This window comes from Acartia tonsa, chromosome 12 (assembly GCF_053477335.1).
Source record: "Acartia tonsa isolate MP-2025a chromosome 12, ASM5347733v1, whole genome shotgun sequence".
NCBI lineage: Eukaryota > Metazoa > Arthropoda > Copepoda > Calanoida > Acartiidae > Acartia > Acartia tonsa.
This window is the reverse complement of record NC_137271.1, coordinates 26,138,132-26,156,131: the sequence shown is the minus strand read 5'-3', so window position 1 is coordinate 26,156,131 and position 18,000 is coordinate 26,138,132. Positions and strand designations below refer to the sequence as shown.

The following is an 18,000-nucleotide window of genomic DNA, read 5'->3' as shown; positions in this document are numbered from 1 at the left end:
TTTTTTGCTTTTCTAAAATGGGCCAATTTAAAAAGAAACTCTTCCGTCTTAAAAAAATGTCAGATTTTAAAATTTTTAGATATAAAATGGTTGTTTCGACCAAAGGGTACTAAATAAGTGTAAATGGCTGACTTGTTATCGACACGTTGCGTTATGACTAAGTATATAGATGTATAATCCAGACAAATACCTGCCCCAAGTGGTGGAGACCCTTTTGGTCGGCTAACAAGTTGCTTAGTAGGGACTCGGCTGTGTTTATATTTCCCACACTATTAGCTGAATTCAAAAGCCCAATACAAAATCAGGACAGGGTGCCAGTCCTATGAGTAGAGTTCATATAGCTCATGTCCCCTCTATTATTTTACTTTAATATGAGTGCTTTTTAGCCTAATTATATGACATATATGCATTTATGATATGTTATTATAAAAAAAACTTACATTTTTGAGCAATAGCCGATTCTAAGAGACTATCCCTTTACTGTATAGATACAAATACGCGAGCATTTTCGCCCATTTCAACACATTTTTTTCTTTTTCACCATAAACGCCTCTAAATTGGTGTACATGTATTGTTTCAGGCATAAAGGGTTAAATCTATAGGCTTGAAAATGGATATAGAATATTCTTGGATATTTTGACAGGGAAAAATTGTCGTCAATTTAGGTTGCTAACATGGAACTCATGTATTGGTCAGTTCATTCATTTAGTAGGAGGGGAGGAAATCGGGTAAAAGGTGGAAGGGGGGATCGTTAATTTAGCTTGCTCCGAGTTTCACTTATTTAGAGGCTCTGTATTTCAAGACATAAATCCAAAAATAATTCTATGTGAGTTTCCCTAAAATAGAAAACTCAATCGGTTGAGAGGTTAGCGATATCTTACAGACAATTATGAATTAGTGGAACAGAAGAGTCGAAGATTTAAATGATTTTTAGCTAATTTAACCCACCCTTTATTCTTAATTGATATACGTAGTGCATATAAGAGAAAATTATATTCCTACAATTGTATTATCATAGCATCACTGTAGAATATCAGCTTGTATGTGCTTGTTCTTGTAATGCTATTCTATAGGACCAGATTGTCTTTGGAATCCGCCTAAAATTATGTAAAATTTGAGGCAGAAGGTAGAATTTTTGTGTAATTTTCACTCTGATATACATCTTACATGGTCCGTAATATGCAGGGATCCTAGGGGATAAGACAATGGCCGATAAAATAATGTATATCCCCAATGATGATTCAAAAAATTACCTCTTCTGTAATTAAAATTAGTGGTTTAACCGTTTGAATACTCAATTTATTGAATCAAAGAATCAAAATTTACTATAGACCCCAAAGCTGTTAAGCCAACAAGTATGAAAACATTATTATAAAACTTTAGGGACAGTATAATAAACAGCCTATTGTCCCCTCTCTCTGTCTCTGTCGTAATTTGCAGGGATTTTAAGGGATAAGACAATAGATTGTAATTTGACATACATCCACAATTACACCTTCTGTAGATTATACTTATTACTTAAAAAGTTCAGGCACTACTAGTTTGAAACCAAAAACTAGAAATTAAATAAATGAACCCAAAGTTTTGAGTCAACTAGGGTTGGGCCGGATATCCGGCTGATTTTTGACGCCGGATATCCGGTTATCCGGCCGAATATTCATAAATTTGCCGGATTTCGAACGTTGGCCAGATATCCGGCCGGAACCGAATATCCGGCATTAGAAATCAGTCGGATATCCGGTATCCGGCCAAAAAAATATCCGACCCAACCCTAGAGTCAACCAATTAGGTAAATAATTGTAATTGTCTAAAAACGCTGCTTGTCTATAAGTCGTTTAAATCACTACATTATGAAGATTTACAGTAAATTTGTTCAAATGGAATAATAAGAGGTTTGTAGCTGTCAATAGCACCAACAATATTCACACATCTAAGTTGATACAAGAGAGCAGTAAGCAATTTGTTAGCAGACGAAAAAGCCCAAGACAGGGGCCAGTTATTTACATTTAATATCATGGCTTAACTATTATCTACAAGTTGAATTTTATTCAAATATAATTATGAAATTAAAAGTATTTTTTTAAGGTATGGTAATTGCATTAAATTTATTGTACATTATTTTAGAGCTAACAAACATAATAATAAAAAAATTGATTTTGCATTTCTTAGAGCTATTAAAACAGTAAACAGAGATAAAATGTCTACGTATAAGTATGGATTTATGTGTGGTTGATCATTAAGATCTCGGAAATTACTGATCAACAATTTTCTAGGAATAATTGTTAGTTGGCTTAAATTAAATTAGATTTTGATTGGATGTTACAAACTAATAGTTTCCAATCTTTTCCTTAAGTATTTTCAATACAGAGAAGGAGTCAATTTGTTTCTTATGATTGGACGTGTAACAATTCATCGTCCATTGTCTTATCCCTGAAGATACCTAGTTTAAGTTAGAAAGGAGAGGTAAATTTTATGACACTTGTTAAAAGGTTGTGATTATTCTAAGAACCTCTATTTGAAATAATATAATAGAACATAATTCTTAATTCATCAAAAGAATAAATCAAAAATATGCCATTTTGATGGTCTTATAATGTAGCTAATAAAAATTTAGCAAAAAATAAGTATAAAGCCAAGATGACATTAGAATAGCTTTATTTCTATAATAAGTCAGCTTTATTTAATGTCGACCCTTTAATTTACCCTTTCTAAATTAATAACATTCTATCGACAAGCAATTAATTTCGACTTAAACAAAAGTGGTTAAAACTGTAATATTATCGACACGTCGTTTTCTAATGACATTTAGAATAAGTTGTCGTGGTTGACATATTAACGTTATTACCACAATTTAAAAATATTTGTGTATAGATTTATATTTTTCTCCACTTTATAGGGACACCTGCCATTTGTCATAATCACAAAGCAAATAATATACCCCTATGTCACATAATAGACTTCTGGGAGGGGTGGCGGGGTATATTACACCCTCCCCCCTTAGTTTTTCTATAACAGCTACTATATAATTAAATTTGTTCTTAACCCTAATACCACCTCAGGGATCTTAATGGACCATGGACGATAAATAAATAAAAATACATCCTCTATTACAATAAACAAAATTACCCCATCTGTAGATTCAAATTATTGGTGGAAAAACTTTAGACACTGAAGGTTTGTACCAACCAATCAGGAATTTAATACAAGTGCCCAAAGTTTTTAAGAAAAGGTCTTACAAAACCAGGGGACAGTGGACTAAAAATTATACTAATCCCCAAAGTTAAAAACCCATCCTTTCATTGGTTAGTTTAAAACTTTTTATTAAATCCTAATTGGTTCGTTCAAACTATCATTGTCCAAACTTTTTTACCAAAAAATGACCTATAGAAGGGATATTTTTGTTTATCAAAACTGGCAGGGCATTCTTCGTCAACATATCGTGCATTGTCTTATCCCTGAAGATCCCATAAAACACGAAATATGCCTGTATAAAAATCTTATTCAAACAATAACTTAAAGCATAACAGTGCTATTTTTATATTTCTGCAATTAGATTTGAGTCTGACCTGTAATAATCTAAATTTTTACAATTTCAAGTATTAATATTTTATTATTTTTCAGGTAAGCAAACTAAGAAGAAATACTGATTAAAATTTTCATTATAAAGCTAATGAAATTAACATAAGTGATTAATTTGAAAAGGAACGATTATTATCATATGTAACGTAGAACTAAGCATACTAAGATAGCAAAGTTTAATTTTCAAAAAATTGCACAAATTTACGTAACATACAGGGTGTCCGACGTAAAGGTTGTTTTAAACGCTTATTTCACAATTATTATTTAGGCAATTTTAATCAAATAAAAAGTGGAAGACAACACAACAACAAACTCGAAATCATAGAACATGTTTGCTGTCGAAAAGAGTAATCATGGCGCTCCCTCCCCCTCCCCATTCCCCAACCACAAAAGCTTTTAAATGCATAATTTTTCATAATGGAATTAGGGGGGGATCTTTATATATCATCCATTATAATATTCCTGTATCCTTAAGAAACAACATATGAATATCGTTGGAGGGAGGAGTCACCGTATATAAGGGGAGGGAGGGAGGGGTCACCGTATATAACCTCCCGTAGTGTTAACCCAATACCCTTCCCCGCCCTCCATGAAATAATATTATGTTAATATGTATGCCCTGTCAGGAATACTTAGGGATAGGACAATGGCTAAAAAATTACCCCCCAAGCCCCAATTATTAAGGGTAAGATTATGTTTTTGGTAGCAAGTCTATATTAGGGGAAGTCAAAAGTTGTAGATTAATTCACCCCCCCCCCCCTTGAATTTCCTGGGACCTTGTATCTTATTGAAATAAATTATTGACGTTTAGCCCCCCCCCCCTCAATCCCCATATCAAGCCCCCATTAAAATCACCCTCTCTCTGACAATTTCAATTAACATTATGAAAAGTTTAAAAATTAGAATTTATAAATTTCATAGAAAATGAAAAGTAGTGGGGTTTTGGTCTGCCTGGAAAAATTTATATAACACTTTGGGGACTAGTGTAATAAACATACCAATGCCCTTTTCCTTCCTGACTAAACCTATTGAATTCTCCATTTCAGGGAAGACTTATGAGCAAGTATTTAGCTATTTTTAACAAAAAAGTTACCCCTATAGGTTAGGAGCATACGCCCATATTAAAAAATATCAGAATTGTGTTGTGTTTTCCAGTTTTGAGTATGCAACCCTTGGGCGGTATTTCACTTGTTTTTCCCCCAAAACCCCAGAAATCACGATTATGTATATTTTATCGCCTGAGTGTCCGTATGTAAACGCCAATTTCTCCTTTCCTCCCAAATAAAAATCTAAGTGACAAAAAAAATTGTAGAACCTCAAAAGTTATTTAACCTTTTTTGTTATTAAAAGTAACTTTTTCTTTACTGCAAATTTAATTCGTTTTCTGTCTTATTCTGTTTTCTCTCTCGCGTGCTCATTCTCTCTCTCTCTCCCTCACTCACTCTATATATCACTTTCTATCTATCTATCTAAGTCACAAACCAATCAGCACATTTTATCATGGCTGCCAAATCTTAATTAAAATAATTTAATCAGTTTAATTTTTCTTTATCAATATTTAAGCTTGTTGTTTATGAAAGGGAGGGTAAATTTTAACAATCCCCAAATATACACGTTCTCTAATTTGGTGGCTTCAAAATAGAACGACTGCTTGTGTTCAAACCAGCAGCGCCCATACTTTCCTACCATTAATTTTAATCTAAGTGAGGTTTAAGTTGTTTGGGGATGTACATTTATCGTTCATAGTCTTATCCATTGATATATTTCGTTGATTATAACACTAAATGTTTTTTTTGTTTTTTTTGGGAGCTCTGGTTTGTCCCGCAGGGCAATAACTACGGGAACCATATCAGATTCCATAGCCTAGCGCTTTATGGTGCCCATACGCGAGTTTTAGTTTTGTGTACTATTAGATTGTTTGGTTTTGCTGTTTAATGTATCTTACACCATAATATCATGTACTCTAATAAAGTGAAACTTGTTGTTGGCTAAAAGAACGATCACCCCCATCCACCATCTTTACTATATCCCCTCATCTCACAATGGATGAACGAACTGACCAATAGATGAAGTCCATGTTAGCGACCTAAAGTGACGACAATATTTCCTATGTCATAATATCCACTTATATTCTATGTCAATTGCTGTTTTTATATCAATATACCATGAGCGTGCCAAAGTGGAGTTTCAACCACCCCTTTTTAACAAGTGGTCCTGACTTCCTCTTTTAAAAATACCCTCAAGGTTAGCACCCCCCTTGCAAAACCCTGTGCTCGCCACTGATAATAATATAATCATATAATAAGTCACATAATGTCATAGGAATAATGTTTGTCGATATAATGTCAAATATGACTTCATATTGTCGACAATAGCCATAAAAATGTCGACACATTGCAAAATAAGATTAGTTTTAGGTTTATTATATAGAAATGTACAATGATGGTTATAAAATCGACGTATATATCAGTAGAATATACTTAGGATATCGTATTATATATGTATGGTAATGTGGGAGGAGGGGGGGGGGGGGGAGATATGACACCACCCCTCCTCCAAATTCTTCTCACTATATCAAACAAACTCATTTCTTCAAAATGTGAAAAATTCAAATTTTGAAATTGCGGTTGGTGATCGAAAGTTTTATGTTTTTACGTTGTCGTAAAAAATTCTGTTATTTTTTTAGCATAAAGAAATATAGTAAAATGGTTATAGAATATACGTGAATATTATGACAGAGGAAAAATAGTTGTCAAAACAGGTTGCTAACATGGACATTATTTAATGGTCAGGTCTTCCATCCACTTAGGAAGGGGAGGAAATGGGGTGAAGATGTTGGATTAGGGAAGGGGGAGGCGTTATTTTAGCTAGCTACAAGTTTCACTTTATTACATTACATGATAATATGGTGTTAGATCCAAGTAATAATAAATCCATTTTAAGTCAACATGATTATATTTTCAGGCTATATACAAAATATATAAACGAGATTATTAGTCAAACCTCTTACAATATCTTGTCGATGATACGTCAATTAAAACCACCTTTTTTAGGATCAAATACTTTGTTGGCTAGAAATAATTGTTTGCTAAGATGTAGGAACATCAACATCAAGGAAAAAATTGGGTAAAGGGGGCGACTAAGATTGTGTGGGGCTTTGGTTAGGTTTGATCAAATTTATAAAATATTAAATAGATTTAAATACTTTAAAAGTGATGATAAACGGGAAAAGTGACATAAATGTCAATGTATTGAAAATTTCTTTATTAGCATTATTCACATTTGTCATACATGATTATTAGGTGGATATTTTTTAATAATATACATAAAAATCTACCCAGGACCTATATAAAGTCTTCCTGAAACGAAAAAAGTCGAATGATTCAGTAGTAAGCAGGATATAAGGGGACATTGAACTATAAATTTCAATTGTATCTCAAGCATTATAGCCGCGTTACCGCGTTTGCTCAAAAACGTTCTTTATTGATTTTTTTTAGTTGGTTCAAAACTAACAGTGTCCAAACTGTTCAACCAATAATTTAAATTTGCAGAATCTACTGGGTAATTTTGTTTATTATTATTGGGGATGTACATCAGTTTATCATATGTTGATATTATAACAGTATACAAACGTGGGTTGGGAGGATTAGAGGGCTACATCCACCCCCTCTAGGAAACTCTATTATTTGAAATTGATGAAATTTTGTGTTTCTTATGAATTATTGAGGTGTAGGGGGGACACGATCTGAATAATATTCCAAACAGGGATTTCAAGACAAAAGACAATAAATTTATGTTCTAGCCATACTGAAAAATCATGTAAAGCTTCGTATTATAGACAATTTTTGGCGAATATTAAGATAAAAAGCTGTCTATAATACTATGCGATAAATAACTTTTATTAATTAAAACTATTGGTTAAGAAGTTACCACAATGTTAGTTTGAACCAACCAATCATAAGTTATTAAAAATTACCCAAAGTTTTGTCATATATTTATGTTGTGATGTCATATATTTAAGTTTGCAGACCATATGTTAATTGTTACTCTTAATTGCTCTTTAATTGCTCTCAGAAAGAATAAAGAGAAAATATATTTAAGTCAGTTGATATTGAGAGTCCTAACACAGAACATTATCTGGTTTGGGTTCGAGTCTTTATTAAGACCAATACAGCTATTTACAGACATCCTACTACTTTAGATAGTTTGCATAGGCAGATATTCTACCCCTTCAAAGTGCATAGTTAATTAATACGTTGTATTAATTAAACAGACAGTCATCCTGTTGTTTGGTGTCCTGATATACAGACAGACATCCTGCTACTTCAGAACTATCCAGCTTTGAATAATCAGTAGTTTTGACTTATTAACATATTTAATCATTTCTAAATATAGTATCAATATATAATCTTATTTACTCAAAAACTGCATTTAATCCAATATAATAAATACTTGAAAATCTGTTTGCATTTTGAATTGAACATTAAGTCTACTCTATCATTAGCTTATGCTGTTTGTCTATATCACATTTGGCGCAGTCTTATTGTGCTACGTGTTATTTAGACCTGCTGCTGAGTTAAGGGTGGGGGAAGTGGTGTTTAATTTGAAGTCACTCACTTTTTGAGATATTTTTTTATCTCGGATTTTTCACAGTTTTGTTTTAATTTTTATATTTCTAACTTGATTTATATTTCAGGTTTCTGTGGAATTTCATTCTTTAACTCTTTTGATCTAAATTTCACGGCGGATCTAGTTCCAGTGCTCGGATATGGCTGATGGAGAAAAAGGAGAGCGGGGTAAAACTGAAGGCAAGCGTGGACGGCCGCCTAAACGTCCTCGGGAGAATGACAGTCAGGATGATGATGGAACTCCCGAACATTGGGAGGAGGAGGATGCTGCGGCTGAGGATGCTGGTGCAGGTGCCAATGCGAATGTGGAGTTGGCGTTGGGCGAGGTGGAGAATGACGTTGTGCCTGAAAGCATAAAAAAATATGTTAGGGCAATGTTGCAGGAGCATACGACTGTCAAAGATCAGGTGGATAAGTTAACGGCGGCGAATAAACGGCTGGAGAATAAGGTGAAAGAGTTTAAGAACTCTGATGAGCATAAGAAGTTAGGTTATGATGTTGATTTGGCTACTATTAAGAAAAAGGTGGCGCAATTGCCAGTGGATGGGGATATTAGCGGTTTTTTGTATGAGACAAGTATGGGGGCTAGTGTATCTGCAGTCAAGGCGACGGGGGATGATTCGCTTAATACATCTTTCATTAATCGTTTGAGTGTGGAGGCTAAATTGGATTCTACAAATTTTGAGGCTAAAAGAGGGAAAAGTGCTCCTGGACATTTGAAGTTTTCGCAGATTGAGTTTTTAGGTCCTGTTGGGAATGGAAATTGGATGAATGTTCGTGAGAGTTGTCTGACCGAATATGAAAATCAATTGTTGGATATATTTCCTTTAATTGAGGAAAGGGCTGAAGTGCTTAAGGCCTATAAAAAGGTGGCCGGCGGTAGTGTAAGCCAACAGACTGTAGAGGAGCAGTTTAAGGAGTTTTGTCTTGTAAGAGGAGTCAAGTGGGATAGTGATTTTGTGCGGGATGCTCCATTTTGGGATGGAAATATTGATTTTGAGGATTATTTCTTATCCTTATGGAGGGTTGCTAGGTTCGCAAAGTTGGAGGATCCTATGCTTTTCAAGGACATCCTGTACAATAGGATTTTTGAGTGCAAAGGGAAGAAGATGGGGAGGTTGATTACGCCGGAGGCTAATGCTTCCTTAAGTGCTTTAGGTTATTACCTGTTGATAAGAAGGTTGGTGATACCCTTTGCTGATACAGAGTCGGCTACCGAATTCTTTTACGCCCTGAAACAAAAGAGTGGTCAGAATGTGGATGTGTTTTTCAATGCTAAATTGCGTCTGTTTAGGCTTATGCATCCTGGTCAAATTTCTAGACAATCTTGGCGTGATTTCTATAATAATGTGGCTAAGAATTTGCTGTTTTCTGATTTAGCTAGAGATATGGCTAATTTCATTGAATCTATGCATTACCTGGAAGATTACAGTGCTTTCTTGACTTATTTGATTCGCAGAGGTCAGCATTATGTAAGCTGGGCTCGTTCTGGACACGTATCACCTGAAAATGTAACGTCCTGTTATTCTCAGGCTATGGAAGGGTTGAGGCTAGAGGATTCTAGGGAGGTGAAAGCTAGGCCTGTAATCAGTGAAGTGCATGTATCTGATATGGAGGGCAGGACTGAGATTGGCGATAATAATGCGTGGATTGAAGGGGATGATGATATTCCTTGGGATCAGGTTGAGAACGTGATTGGGGCTCTGAATTCGAAGGCTAAAACTATGATTTGTTGGTATTGTGGGAAAAAAGGTCATGTAGTGGCTAGTTGCTGGCAGAAGAGAGATGGCAAGCCGCCAGCTCCTGATTCTCGCATAGGAAAGACCAAAGCTAAGTTTTTCTCAGCCGGTAGCGAAAAGAAAGAGGGTCCTGGAGTGCCTAATAATAGGGTAATACCTGAGCAGTTTCTGAAGAAGACAGTCAATCAGGTGGGGCCTGTTGTGGATAGGTGGGGCAATCAGGTGGGGCCTGTTGTGGATTCTGAAAAGAGCAGAGATGAGAAACAGTATGAGGCTATGATTGCTGACATAGCCAGAAACAATTTCCAGCAATATCCTATGTAATGGATATGATTGATTTGATGTATAAATCTCATTCTAGGATGAAATTTATAGATCGTTCTTTTATTCATATTCATTATATAGGCTATAGTACTGTAAATAGTTAATTTTGCTGTCTTGTATTTACATTATTGCTTTCAACTTTATAAAGCATTACTGTCTTGTTTATTCGTCAGTCAAGGTGTGATCGTGTTAATGAAAACATTATATATATATATTTATATATATATATATATATCTACTATATATTATTTTTTGATAAGTACCTATGCAAGGTTGAATACTTCGAGAGGTACTTACCTGTATAAAAAAACTTGGAGTGTAGCTGTGTGATGCTGGTAGTTTGGGAGATGTACAGGATTTCATAAATTGAACAGTATGTTGGCGGCTGGTGACAGATGAGGGGCTGACTGCTGTGTAGTGGAATGATGTATATCTAAAATATATGGATATATTAATTATAATGACTAGTGTTTTCAAGAGATTGTGAAGTCTTTGAAGATAACGAAAATGCCTATTTGTGCGGATTTAGAATTTCTTGTGCCTGGGGCTGATATTCCGGTGAAGGAGTTAGGAATTATTGATACAGGAAATAATTTTAATTCTTTGATATCTAGAGAAATTCTTGATAAACATGGAGTTGAGTTTTGTCCTGCTAAATTATCAGCATATTCAGTAGATTTAAAGAAAGTTAATATTATTGGATATGTTGAGTTGAAATTTAGATTTGCTGGAACTCAAGCTGTGTTTACGGAGATATTTTATGTACCTGAGGTGACGAGTAGGTTGGTAAATCTTGGATCTGATTTCCTGAAAAAGAATAAAATTAATATTTGTTTGGATGAAGATAAGTTTGAATTTTGTGGGGAATCTGTTCCTATTAATTCCTGTTTACAGAAACAGGTGGTGGCAGAGATACAGAAAATTCCTATTTTGTCCGGACGAATGAATTCTGAAATTCCATCTAAACCTACCTTGCCAGGGATAAAGGAGGGGGGTGGGTTTGGAGAGTTATATTCAACGAAGTATAATGTGAAGTTGCTGGATAAAACTATTTTTTATCCTGGAGGATCTACCGCTGTGGTGCATGTGACTGGATTAAAGAATGATGGGCTTTGGTACGTGTCCCCTAATTCTTCTAAGATGACAAGTGGCAATGGGATTATGATTATTGAGGGGGTGTATCAGCCACGGAAAGATGGGTCCTGTGTGGTTAATGTGGTTAATGCGTCAATAAAACCTATTACCTTGCTGAGAAATGTGAAGATGGGGCATTGTTTCATCATGGATAATCAAGATGTTACCTGTAATAAAACAATTAATGAATTGGATAAGCCAGAAAAGTTGTCGGGGCAAAAAATGCATGAACGGGTACAGTTTATTATTCAAAAGTTGAAGTTAGATGAAAACCAGATGATTAAGGAAAATCCAGAATTGAAACCCAGGATTATTAAAATTTGTTTGGAAAATTTTGATATCTTTTCAATGAATGATTCAGATATTGGTGATTGTAGATTAATGACATATAATATAGAATTGTTACCTGGAGCTAAACCTGTGAAGGCCAGAAATATTCCTTTGAATCCAGAGTACGACGCTAAATTGAAGGAACAGTTGACCAAATGGCTGGATGCTGGCATTATTGAGGAGGGTTTCTCGGATTGGTCCAGTCCTATCTTTGCTGTGAAAAAGAAGGCTGCACCTGGAGCAGAGGCTAAGTTGAGGTTTGTCATCGACTTCCGCAACCTCAACAACGTGACTAAGCGGGTGGCGTGGCCGCTGCCACTGATCTCGGATAATCTGACGAAGCTGGGTTCTGGCAAGGTGTTCAGTACTCTTGATTTGACAGCGGCCTACCATTCGATGACTATGGATGAAGACTCTAAACCGTTGACAGCTTTTAGTGCAGCAAACAGGATGTATTTGTTTAACAGGTTGCCATTTGGGTTGTGTAATGCACCCAGCCTGTTCTGTGCTCTGATGGATAAGGTGCTGTCTATCTTGCCAGGTATGTATGGATTCTGTATCAGCTACTTGGACGATCTGATCGTGTTTTCATCAAGTCCAGAGGAACATGTAGAGCATCTGCAGGCACTGTTTCAAGTTCTTCGGCAGGTCAACCTGAAATTAAATTTAGATAAGTGTGATTTATTGACTAGAGAATGCCATTATTTGGGACATATTATTAGTGCCGATGGATTGAAAATGAATCCTGCATATCTGGAACGGATTAAGGATTGGGGCAAGCCTAGAACCGGGAAGGAGTTGCAGAAATTTTTTGGGATTTACTAATTATTACAGAGGATATTTTGCTGATTATGCCAAGAGGTCGTGCATGTTGGATAGTCACAGGAATGACACTATAATAAAGTGGACAGAAGAGTTGAACAGAGTATGGACTGAATTTATGGAAATGTTCAAGACTGAAATGTGTAAAGGCTATCCTCAATGGGATAATCCTAATTTTTTTATTGTGGATGTAGATTATAGTTCTCAGTATTTTGCAGGGATTATTTCGCAAGAACAGGATGGTGTGGAGAGAGTGTTTGGTGTCTGTAGTAAGAAGTGTAATGCTGCAGAACAAAATTATCCTTCCTATAAAGGAGAATTAGGTGCATTAGTATATGCATTAAAGAATTTTTTACACTTTTGTAGGTTTCGTGAGTTTTTGGTTCGGACAGACAGTATTTCACTAGTGCATTATAAACGTTGGGCTAAAGGATCAATAAACGGTGTCACCTATCGATGGATAACTTTCTTGCAAAGTTTTGACTTTACAGTTATCCATCGACAGGGGACTAAGCATGTGAACGTAGATTATTTGTCGAGAACTGAGTTAGATTGTAAGAATCATCGACTGAAGGATTGTCAGGAGTGTAGAGAGACAGATAATAAAATTTTGGATCCTTACCTGGATGATTCACCATTTCTGGATCAAATCTACTCTATTATGCAGGTACATTCTGCAGAGGATGAGGCGGATGTTGAGTTTGTCTGGCAAAGTAGTCTTCAGCAGGACGAGATCCTAAATGAAATAAGGTTATGGATATTGGAAAGGAGACAGTTGTCGTCTTATGAGAGGGCGGAGTTATCGGGCAGAAAAGAACTATTGTACAATCTTATTGGCCACATGTATGTGCTAGAGGGGGTTGTAATTTTCAGACAGCCTTTGACCGAAGGGGGTTTCGTCGAGAGGCCTGTAGTGCCTCTTTCTTTATACAATGATATATTTGATTCAGCTCATGGTGGATATGGTTCTGGACATAGAGGTGTGCAGGAGACAATACGTAAAATAAATGAGAGATTTTTTATGCCTGGCGTGAACAAGTTTGTGGAATCGAGAATACGAAGTTGTATTACATGTTTGAAAAAGGCTGGAAGTAATCCTAAACATGTTTCACCTATAACTCATTCTGTTCAAAGTAGTGAAGTTTTTGCTAATATGTCCGTAGATCTGGTTGGACCTTGGACTCCATGTTATCATCAGGGACAGACGGTTAAATTTGTCCTAATCATGGTTTGTCTATTTTCTAGATATGTTTTTACATGTCCGTTGGTTGATGCTAAAACTGAAACAACTGTAAAGGCTATATTGGAAAATTTTGTACCTACCTATGGTTTATTTAGAGCTTTGAGATCGGATAGAGGTACAAATTTTACAAGCAATGTGTTTAAAGGCGTGATGAAAGGATTGGGGGTGGATACTGTCCTAATTCCCCCCAGGAATCCAAATTCGAATCCTGTAGAGAGGCAAAATCAAAGTTTGTATGCTGCTTTGAAAGTAGATGAAAATCATGGAACAAAGGACTGGGCTAAAAAATTACCTTTGGCTACGTTAGTGATTAACTGTTCCAAGAGTACTAGAACTGGATATTCTCCATTTTTTCTGGTTTTTGGTCGGCAGCCACGTATTCCTCTCGATTTTCTATCACCAGTTCCGTCTGCTGAATCTTCATCCTCGCGGTCGTATTTGGAATTTCTGAAAAATATGGAGGATGTAATTAAGAGAATTTCTACAAAATCCAAGTTATATTTAGAGGTTCAAAATAAACACAGAGTACAGAGGGAAGCATTAAGAGTTACAGATGTTTGTTATGCTTTCTTTAATATTGTAAAAACTGACGTGTCCAAGAAATTACAGTCTTTCTATGGAGGGCCTTTTATTGTGGTTAAGAAATTTTCGGATGCATTGTATGAGTTGGCACCTTTTGGGAATAATCCCATCAAGAAAAATCAGGTTGTAGCTAGGGATAAAATTCGAAAAATTCATGCTCGAACGGAAGTTCTAGGGGAGGAGGTTAATTTTAACGTTTTTCCTTTACCTGAAATTTGTCCGTCCGATGAGATATTTTTGGAGGTTGACAATATGCCTGTAGAGAAAGAAACTGTAGAGGAGAGAGAGAGTGAAGATGTTGTGTATTTGTCATCTGAAAATGATGGTTTTGAGTTGGCAGAGGAAAGACAGAGTGACGAGATTCAGGAGAAGGAGAGTGAGGTTGAGGTTGATAATGACAGAGTTTCAGAGAATGAGAATAGAGAAATTATACCTGTAGGTGAAGGAGTAGAGGTGGGAGTGACAGATGAATCTGTGGTGCCTGCTCCTGTAGCTGAGGGTAATTTTGACGAGGTTGAGCTTCCATCAGAACAATCGTTTTTGACTACGGCGCCGCCACAATCTTCACCTGAAAAATTAGTTACAATTAAGAAAAGTGGATCACGGGTGGCGAAATATTTATGGGACACTGGGAGGAGGTTAAGATCTCAGGTAGGGGGTCCTGTGGTACATGTTCAGATAGGAACTCGAGGACGGAGAAAGTAGGGAAAGGAGAGCTGATAATAATTATTTTTGAGAAAAAAAAAAAAAATATTATTAAAATACATATAAATATTTTAAAAAAATATATTATAATAAGAGTTCATGAATTGTTATTTGATTATTTTAATAACAAATATGTGCTGACAAAGCTAGTAGGTAGAAAGTTGCCCTGCAATGAAAGGCTAAATCAGTTGATATTTGCGGGTGAATTGGTGAACAGTTATCAGCTAATAATGTCTGGTCATAATAATAAATTTAAATCAGGTAAATATTTTTTAATTTGGGGATTGTGTTTGTTACCTTGTGGTGCTGATGTGATATCTGTGCAAGTAAAGGAGTGTGTTGGCGACGGTCCTGAGTTGAGGGCTTCAGAATGTACAGTATTTGGTCAGCATGAGTTTAATGGAATAGTCAGCGGTCATCTGTTAAAAAAAGTTGGAGTGAGATTTTTGCCCGCGGTACAATGTCACGTCGATAGAACGGTTCACACCTGGTATTGCGGCAAATATAGCCATCTACATTTAGGGGCACCAGCTGTTGTTAGTAGTGATGAGTTAATTTCTAGTGAAGATTGTAAAAGGATGGAGGAACAGAGGGTGTTAGACATAGATGGACGACGGTTGCCTGTAGCGTTTTATGACCGGTCACTGACTTATTTCATAAATGGTAGCATCCTGTATGATGATATGATGACGTATGGGATTGACCCTCAGTGCAGAGGAGATGGTATTTATTTAAATAATACCTTTGTGCCTAATACTTTTCAAGAAGTTCAGATTACAAGTTATTTGAAAAATATACAAATTTCAATGTTACCTGATAACAGTTGTTTTCTTGAGGACCAGTTCATTGGGGCACACTGTCTGGAGTCTGATCTGCGGCTTGGGCTTGATCGAGTGATAGTTCACAATAGATCACAGGAAGATAGACGTTATTTTAGTTATTTTCGGACTGTTGAAATTGTAAATTTAACTTTGTTTACATTTTCTAATATGGCGGATGATGCTAATAATCAGGGTGGCCAAAGTTGGTTGGCGATTTCTCCACAGTTTTCGTTGGGATTAAAACTGGGGAAAAAAGTGGAGTTTTCTGACTTTCTGACTGATTTGCATTATTTTCATACCAACGTTCCTGATGTAGTTTTGTGGATTACAACTGCTAAAAAGAATTTCTTTGTGTAATTGCGTCAAATTTTCGCGTTATCGGGAAAACAGTAATTAAAATTTGGCATCCCTGATAAATATAATTTATGTAAAGTATTTCGTTTTGAATGTCGTCTTATATATGAAAAATGTTAAAATATTAAAATATTAAAATGTTAATATTTAATTATTGATTATTATCAGGAAATGGAGATGGAAACGAAAGGCGGTATCAGCGGCCGTCTGCCCCACCTCGGCGGGAGGAGCGTGAACCGTCTGTTGAGATGTTGGAAGCTGGCAGATCTAATCGGCGGCATGTTGTGTATAGAAGAGATGACAGGAGGCAGTATGATGTAGAATCCCCCAGGTATGAGCCTGGATATGATGATGAGGACGATGTTGGCAACGTGAGTCTTGAAGTTGAGCTTGATTCCAGGGATCGTCTGCCCAGTGATCAGAGTGGTTCGGAGATAGACAGTTGGACTGAGCCTACTACGGACAAGCCTGAAAAGGTGGCAGATACTTGTTCTGGTGATGGACGGCGCAGATTTGGTAAGTTTGTGCCAAATCAGGCTGCTGGGTCGGTCAGGTCTAAGGGAGCCAGCAAGGCTTATGATGATGCTGGGGAAGGTACTTCCAGAAGGGGAGCCAGCAATGCTTATAATGATGCTGGGGAAGGTACTTCCAGAAGGGGCGTGGTCAAGCGGCCTGCTGGGGCAGATTCTCTTGGGCCTAAACAAAAGAGGGAGTTACCAGATTTACGTGCTGAGGTTGAGAGAAATAAGGCTGAGCGCAAGAATGACAAACGTGGCTTGGCGCCGCTCAGTGATGAAGATATAGGTAAAATCAGTAATTCTGTTGCTGTGACTCTAAAGCCTATGATTGAGGAAAAAATTCGTGAAGCTGTAAGAGAATCAGTCAAAAGTTTGAACACTGCACAGAAACTTTGGCAGACGGACAGTCATAATCGGATTAAAGATATGTTGGCCTCGCATAAGAGGGATCTAATGGACTGTATAAGGAAGGTAGATACAGAGATGCAGCAAATGGTGGCTACTACTGCACAGCAAAAGACTTCTTATATGGTACAAAGTGTACAGACAGCAATGACTGATAATTGGGAAAGTAGTTCAGCCAAGTTGGGACAGCAGGTGAGCCAACAAGTGGAAAGTGTTTTGGCAGGACAGGGAACTAAGGTTCAAGAGGCTATTACTGAGATGGCGAAAAAAGAGGCTGAAGTGCAAAGGCACCTGTCCAATATTTTTAGTGAGCTTAGCGAGATCCGGCGCAGAATAAACAATGACTTACCGGCGGCGTCATATTGGCAGTTGCAGCAGGCTGGAACTTCTGACGGTGCTGGGGCTGGCAACGGAGTGATGATGGTCTCGGGAGGTGTTCAGGTCACTGGTGGCGTTGAGATGGAAGTGGCAATGTCGGCAGATGGGCCAGCGGTTGCTGCAGAGGTGGCTGTTGCGAATGATACCGCCTCAGCGGTAAATGATGCTGTGATGGTGGCTGTAGGAGGGCCTGTAACTGCTGCAGCGAGTAATGCTGTCATAGCGGCAACAGTGGGCGTTTCGGCTGAGGTTGGTGGAGGGGCGCTGAACACTCCTCCTCCAGTGGGTGAAGGAGAGGAAGGACTGGAGGCCGGGGTTAATTTCGATGTAGGTTCACCCAGTGAAGACATTGATCCTAGTTTATTGGATCAACCTGATGGATGGTGAAACCATGCTTAGCTGGATGGTTTCAGAAGGGGGTAAATGTCATATATTTAT

General features: G+C 36.9%; 1 protein-coding gene and 1 long non-coding RNA gene across 4 annotated transcripts; both read right to left on the bottom strand.

The window, feature by feature from the left end:
- Nucleotides 1-8,232: 8,232 nt before the first annotated feature.
- Nucleotides 8,233-10,499, bottom strand: LOC145334567 (uncharacterized). 2 transcript variants are annotated; one of them, XR_013884861.1, is made up of 4 exons: nucleotides 10,104-10,499; nucleotides 9,626-9,710; nucleotides 9,374-9,439; nucleotides 8,233-8,552 (listed from the first exon to the last, which is right to left on the bottom strand). It is a non-coding gene; the product is annotated as an uncharacterized LOC145334567 (long non-coding RNA). The 2 variants fall into 2 exon arrangements; XR_013884860.1 differs by lacking the exon at nucleotides 10,104-10,499 and having other exon boundaries at nucleotides 9,374-9,633.
- On the bottom strand, nucleotides 10,090-14,228 carry LOC145334566 (uncharacterized). 2 transcript variants are annotated; one of them, XM_080180061.1, is made up of 7 exons: nucleotides 14,092-14,228; nucleotides 13,179-13,292; nucleotides 11,811-12,388; nucleotides 11,515-11,571; nucleotides 11,037-11,077; nucleotides 10,568-10,703; nucleotides 10,090-10,187 (listed from the first exon to the last, which is right to left on the bottom strand). In XM_080180061.1, exons 3-7 carry the CDS (start codon nucleotides 11,998-12,000, stop codon nucleotides 10,165-10,167), a joined length of 447 nt encoding a protein of 148 aa, XP_080036187.1. In that variant the 5' UTR covers nucleotides 12,001-12,388; nucleotides 13,179-13,292; nucleotides 14,092-14,228; the 3' UTR covers nucleotides 10,090-10,164. The 2 variants fall into 2 exon arrangements, with proteins under 2 accessions (XP_080036187.1, XP_080036186.1); XM_080180060.1 differs by lacking the exon at nucleotides 14,092-14,228 and having other exon boundaries at nucleotides 13,179-13,433.
- Between the last annotated feature and the right edge of the window lie 3,772 nt (nucleotides 14,229-18,000).

What these genes read in the sequence shown, in the direction of transcription:
- LOC145334566 (XM_080180061.1), bottom strand. Translation starts at nt 12,000, where the DNA reads ATGACAAACCTCAACTTAGCCTCTGCTCCAGGTGCAGCCTTCTTTTTC. An exon ending in CTTCACAGGTTTAGCTCCAG is followed by an intron (nt 11,572 to 11,810) that starts GTAACAATTCTA and finishes GTTTTATTACAG; the next exon opens with GTAACATCTTGATTATCCAT. An exon ending in TCTTCACATTTCTCAGCAAG is followed by an intron (nt 11,078 to 11,514) that starts GTAATAGGTTTT and finishes ATTCTTTTTCAG; the next exon opens with GAAATCAGATCCAAGATTTA.